General features: G+C 45.3%; 1 protein-coding gene across 1 annotated transcript; it reads left to right on the top strand.

The window, feature by feature from the left end:
* Positions 1 to 339: 339 nt before the first annotated feature.
* On the top strand, positions 340 to 3,483 carry LOC119304519. The gene is made up of 5 exons (XM_037581604.1): positions 340 to 502; positions 873 to 1,597; positions 1,690 to 1,904; positions 1,990 to 2,939; positions 3,022 to 3,483. Exons 1-4 carry the CDS (start codon positions 417 to 419, stop codon positions 2,263 to 2,265), a joined length of 1,302 nt encoding a protein of 433 aa, XP_037437501.1. The 5' UTR covers positions 340 to 416; the 3' UTR covers positions 2,266 to 2,939; positions 3,022 to 3,483.
* The last annotated feature ends 2,840 nt before the right edge of the window (positions 3,484 to 6,323 follow it).

Genomic DNA, 6,323 nt, shown 5'->3' with positions numbered 1-6,323 from the left:
GCGCGTGCCCGCGCGCTGACTGGGCGCTGACTGGGACGAGGCCGGCTCGCACCGTTTAGGGCGCGGCTGGTGCGGTCGAGCCACACCCCGACCCCGCTCTGCCCTCTTCCTTCTCCTCCTCGCCGGCGGCTGGCTCCCCGCCCGCCCCGCCGCCCGCCACACCACGCCATCGTAGTCATGGATCGAACTGCTTAGGCGCTGTCACCTCCACCGCGGTTGCTCGTCCCTCGCGCCCTCCTCTCCCCCGCGGCTGCTGTGCCCTAGGCGACGATGGCCTCGGCTACTCCGGCAGGCGACGATGGCCAGGGCGATGCAAGCGGCGGCGACCTCCCCGCTTAGGCCTCGATGGGAGTGGTTGCTACTCCAGCTCGGAGTACAGTAGCGAGGACGAAGATTTTGCGGAGCCGGCGTTGTCGATGGAGCAGAGGCTGAAGATGGCGCGAATTTGGTTGGCCAACCCTAGCACCGCCCATCAGTGGACTCATGGCATCGGTGGTGTTCTGTAAGTGTTCCATTGTTCCATCTTTGCAAACTGAAATTGGGGATTAGGGTTAGGGTTTACTGCCTGGTTTACTGTCTGCATGTTTAGCACTCTAATTGCTAGTTCCTAACTAGAGCAGAGCAGAGCAGCATTAGTGGATTACATTGTTATTTCTTAGTCCAAATTGTCAGAGCACCATTAGTTAACTTAAACAAAGCTTTGTTTATATGTTAACTTAAGCAAAGCTTTGTTTATATGTTAACTTAAAAAATTCCTAACTAGAGTAGAGTCCAAATTATATGTTAACTTAAACAAAGCTTTGTTTATATGTTAGCCTATCTGTTAAGTAAAATTGTTTATTAACCATTTTTTCTGTTATTTCATTTTGCAGTTTGTATGATGACATTTTGGATGTTAGGTTCTATTTTGATGCTTCAGAAATGTTTGAGTTGAAGCTCTGTAGTTCAGATGTAACATACCTGAATATGATTGCAGTGATGGAAACCCAAGGATTTAGTGAGGCTTTGTTGGATCAACATCAATTCAGAGAGGCTTTGTTGAACCTACACATCACTCAAGAAAGAAACTTCAGATATCATAGGAACTCAGATCAAAGAATAATTGTAGAATGCAACCAAAAAAATTGCAACTTCTTTATGGTGGCAACAGTTATAAAAGGTGAAACTACTTTTGTAATTAAGAAGATGAGAATTAAGCACACTTGCCCTACTAGTACAGAGACAACAAGGGTAAGTGCCAAGTGGCTTGCACAGAAGTATGAGTCACTGTTCAGATCTGATCTAACAACTGGCATTCAGACTTTGATTGATGCTTGCATGGAGAAGTATGGTGTGGATGTGCCCAAGTCAATGGCATATAGAGCAAAGAACATAGCTATTGATGCTGTGCTAGGAGACCACAAGAAGCAATACCCTAGGTTGAAAGACTATGCTCAGACAGTGATGGATACAAACCCTGGGAGTAGAGTAGTAGTCATTACTGTAACTTCAACACCCACTGAAAAAATCCCCCATCCAGGTCCAAGATTCCATGCTATGTTCTATTGCATCAATGGAGCAAGGGAGGGGTTTCTCAAGGGGTGCAGACCATTCATTGGTTAGTTTGTTCACCTTGTGCATTAGTTACATATTGTTTCATCTTGAAATGCATTTGAATGTTTTAAATATTGAATTTGCTTGCTCATTCAGGTGTTGATGGGTGCTTCATTAAGTTAACTACTGGTGCTCAACTACTTGCTGCCACTGGTAGAGATGGCAACAACAATATATACCCACTAGCATTTGGTATTGTTGGGCAAGAGGACACACCTAACTGGTGTTGGTTTCTACACCAACTTAAAATCTGCCTAGGAGGAGAAGAGGGACAGTTTGGTCCATATACAATAATGTCAGATAGACAAAAGGTATGTGCTTGCATCTTATGTCCTTGTTCCTATATGGTTGTTTTGTGCTAGATAGTAGCTTAGCTAGTTTAATTGTGTGTCCCAGGGCCTACTAAATGCAGTGAATGCTGTCTTTCCTAAGTGCAACCAAAGGTTCTGCCTTAGGCATATCTATGCAAACTTCCAAAATGCTGGGTTTAGGGGGGAAGATCTGAAGAAGTGTATGGATAATGCTGCCTATGCATATAGTGAACACAAATTTAACATTGCAATGAATGACCTTAGAGCTGAATGTCAGGAAGCTTGGGAGTGGCTTTGTCAAATACCCAAGAAAACATGGCAAGGCATGCATTTGACACAAACTGCAAGACTGACCTTGTAGTTAACAATTTGTCTGAGGTGTTCAACAAGTATGTCCTAGATGTTAGGAAGAAACCAATTAGGACAATGTGTGATGGAATAAAGGAAAAACAGATGATGAGGTGGCATAGGAATAGGGAGAGTGCAAAGACAGCTAGATGGGACATAACACCCCATTATAGTGAGAAGCTAGAGGTTGAGAAGGAGAGGGCCAAATATTGCAAACCAATTCAAGCCGGTGTGAACTTGTGGCAGGTTACAAGTGGGCAGCAAACCCATGCTGTTGACTTGCAAGTGCACACATGTGGGTGCAGAAAATGGGACCTCAGTGGCATCCCATGTAACCATGCCATCTCAGCAATCAACAAGGGCAAAAGAAAACCAGAGGATTATGTCAGCAAGTTCTTCAAGAAAGAATTTTATGTGGCAGCTTATGAACCAATGATCTATCCAGTTCCTGGTGAGCATGACTGGACAAAGACCCCTGGTCCAGACATTGACCCACCTGCATTTAAAGTGAAGAGAGGAAGAAAGAAAGAGAAGAGGATCAAGGGGAAATTTGAAGTTCCAAAGCCTAAGGACACATCAAGAATGGGGACTATAACATGTAGCAATTGTGGACTGCAAGGACATAGGTACACAAGCTGCCTCAAGCAGTTGAAGCCTGAGCTGGCTTTGAGGAAGAACAAACATGTGGTAATCCTCTTATAAGTGGTTTTCCTTCTTGTATGTTCCATTTTTTTAAGTACTTACTCATTTTCCTTCTTGTTTATGCAAGCCTCTTGCAAGGAATTCCAATGGTGGTGGTGCTGCTACTACACCAGCAACAACAACCTCTCATGCAGCTCCTACAACAACACCAACAGCTGGGAGAGGAGCTGGGAGAGGAGCTGGGAGAGGAGCTAGGAGAGGAGCTGGGAGAGGTGCTGCAGCAGCTCAAGCTGCTGGAAGAGGTGCTGTGAGAGGTGCTGCACCAGGTGCTGCAAGAGGTGTTGGGAGAGGGAGAGGTGCATTCTCTGCCCCAAGACAATCTGGTCCCTCCACATCTACTGCTCCCTCCACATCTGTTGCTGGGAGAGGTGCTGGTGGTAGACATACTGGATGGGGGAGGTACTTCTATGCAAGTGGTAACTAGATACTTCATGTGGTGGTGTACAATGTCATCTTTGCTTTGGTGGTGTACTTTAAGAATCAATGCCATATATGGCTTTTGTTGATGTGGATGCAACTTATGAGTGAATGCCTGGAATGGACTATCTTGATATGCTGGAGTTATTGATTATGCAAGCTTGGATGGTTCTTTTTATGATTGATATGTTGTTATGATAAAAATGATTCTTTTTATTATTGATATGTTGTCTATGCTCAAAATGGTCCTTTTTATGTTGTCTATGTTTTGGTGGCTCGGGGTCGACGGAACCACCTAAAGCCATCAACTAGGGTCTAGGGTGTCTCGGGGTCGACGGAACCACCTAAAGCCATCATTTTGGGTTTTGGTGGCTCGGGGTCGACGGAACCACCTAAAGCCATCAACTAGGGTCTAGGGTGTCTCGGCGTCGACGGAACCACCTAAAACTATTCCTTTTGCAAATGCATTTAAGCATTTAAGCATCACTCTAACATATGTAACTATTCCTCAAATGCATTTAACCATCATTTTCAGTCTAACATAAGCAAATGATACTAACTGGAGTTCAACACATTATAGGAATACACAACCATTGTTCACATTACATAGTGGAGTTCAAATGCACAATCCATCCTTTTCTCACAAAAGGATGAATATCATATTAGTAGGTACATAAACAGCCAGAGTTCACAATTAGTTCTAGAACCATACATTACACTACCATAATTCTAAGTTACTAGGCCATTGCACAGCCATCCTTCCCAAAAGGTCTGCAATGCCCACTAATCTTAATTCATCTTGTTCAGTTCTCCAAGATGGCCTGGATCCCCTTGATCTTCTCCTTCAACTTCTCCTCTGCCTTCATGAGCTCAGTAATCTTAAACTCTTGCATCTGCTTCTCTTCTTTATGGTTTTCCTTAAGCTTCAGCAGATCAGCAACCTGGAACTTCAACTCTAGCTTCTCTTGGGTGAGCTTCTCCTCAAACTTTGTGAACTCTACATTCTTCAGCTCCAAATTCTCTTGAGCCTCAATCCTCAATTGCTTCTCTTTCATCTTCTTCAACTTGAGGTTTTGGATGGCAGTTGCTTGAGCACTTGTCAGGTTGCACAGGATTTCAAACTTCTGTTGAAGCTTCTCTAGAGCTGCATCTTTCTTTGCCATTTTTGCATTCATACCAGCCACCAATTCAGCTCTGCATTGGTGCTGATATGTGACAGCTGACTGCAGATAACTGAAATCCACAACCCTATCCTGCTGAAAGTCCACAAGTTGATGCACATCTTTCACTAACTTGTCATATTGTGCATCCAGCTTCTTATTTTCTTCTGTCAAATGGTGAATAGTTAAAGAACTTTGAAGATTATCATCCACCCTAGCAGACTTGCTCTCTTCAACCATTGACCAAAGCTTCAGCAATGCATTCTCCATTGTTGGGGGCCACTGCTCATCAACCCATCGAACAAACCCACAATTCTGACCTTCCTGGAAAAATAACAAGGCAAAATTTAGTACAATACAACTACTAATAGTAGTAAGCAACAGTTAGTTCATGCCAGTAGCTAATGTTGGTACTGACCAACACTGAATTTGCACATCCATGTGCTAAGCAAGAGGGTGATCAGTATATAATTAGCAGAGTAACACTACATTCAACTTTGCATAATAACCAACTTATAATTGGCCATTAATATAATGGAATCCTACATTAGCCTAGCTAAATACACTACATTAGCCTGCAGGAACAAACTAGCTAATGACAGTACCTACTATCAGCAGTAAGCAACAGTTACTTATTAAGAGTCACACATCAGCTAATGGCTAATGTGAGTACTAAGCAACATTGCATACAACAGAGCATTCATGTGCACACAACAGAGCATGCTTGAGCCTATATTTAGCCTAAATGCACTCTACTGACCATAGTATTCACCATTCCTACAATGAGCACTACAGTATGACATATATGACTAACAAAATTACCAATCACATAACTGAATAACAATTCGCAAACAAGACTATGTGACTTCCAATGAACATATCCTGTGCATAATCAATAAGGCAAGAAAATTACCGGCTCTGCACATGCTAAGAACCTTCTCCCAGTCATTGTTCCTTCAAATGCAACAAGCCTCTCTGATGACTTCCCATGCTTCTCGCACAGCACTATCAGATCTAGCTCAAGACCATTGTAATCCGGGTCCTGAAGAGAGAAAGGCACCTGCCCAAGCAAAATCCAAGTTAGCATCATGTGCAGAGGACGAGGACAAAGCAAATCAAACGAAATCCTCACAGCAAAGACCACCTAGACAGAAAAATCCCAAAATTTTCCTAAACCTAGCCCTAACCCTAGCTCCAATGGAGTAACTGACCTGATTGAGCCCATCGGTGGAGGTTTCGGAGTGCATGTACGGGAGGCTTGAGTTCTCGTCGCTGCTCTCGTCTTCAAAAACCATGGCTGCGGCAGCGTCGTGTGGCGTCCGGCGGGGGCGGGCGCAGCCGGCGGCGAGGCAGAGAGAAGGAAGAAGAAAGCAGAGCAGAGCGGGGGGAGTGAGCGGGGGTGTGGCTCGACCGCACCAGCCGCGCCCTAAACGGGAGCCGGCCTCGTCCCTGTCAGCGCCCAGTCAGCGCGCGGGCACGCGCGCACTGGCCAGCGTGTCGCCTGACGGGCGGGCCCAACCGGTCAGCTTTTCTGTCAATACGTATAAAACACACTTTTAGTCTTTTTGCAACGGCTCGCCCCAATCTTGGTACTGACATGTAAAAATTACCAATCTTGGTACCAATCTGCTTCCAATGCCCCAATTGTGACGTCGTGCGTGCGGCGACCGCGGAGGCCGCCGAGGCGTTGCGTGGTGGCGCGGCAGCGCAGCATGTCATGGCGGCATGGAGGCCGCGGCGGTGTAGGGCAATAAGACGCGGCGGCGAGCCGGACGTGACCGGTGCGTGTTAT

The sequence above is a fragment of the Triticum dicoccoides genome, chromosome 1B (assembly GCF_002162155.2).
Source record: "Triticum dicoccoides isolate Atlit2015 ecotype Zavitan chromosome 1B, WEW_v2.0, whole genome shotgun sequence".
Classification (NCBI taxonomy): domain Eukaryota; kingdom Viridiplantae; phylum Streptophyta; class Magnoliopsida; order Poales; family Poaceae; genus Triticum; species Triticum dicoccoides.
This window is presented reverse-complemented; position numbering and strand designations above follow the sequence as displayed.

Bases quoted from the DNA above. Each gene is read 5' to 3' on its own strand.
- LOC119304519 (XM_037581604.1), top strand. From the start codon at position 417: ATGGAGCAGAGGCTGAAGATGGCGCGAATTTGGTTGGCCAACCCTAGC. The intron at 503-872 runs GTAAGTGTTCCA...TTCATTTTGCAG, and splicing joins CATGGCATCGGTGGTGTTCT to TTTGTATGATGACATTTTGG. The intron at 1,598-1,689 runs GTTAGTTTGTTC...TTGCTCATTCAG, and splicing joins GGGGTGCAGACCATTCATTG to GTGTTGATGGGTGCTTCATT.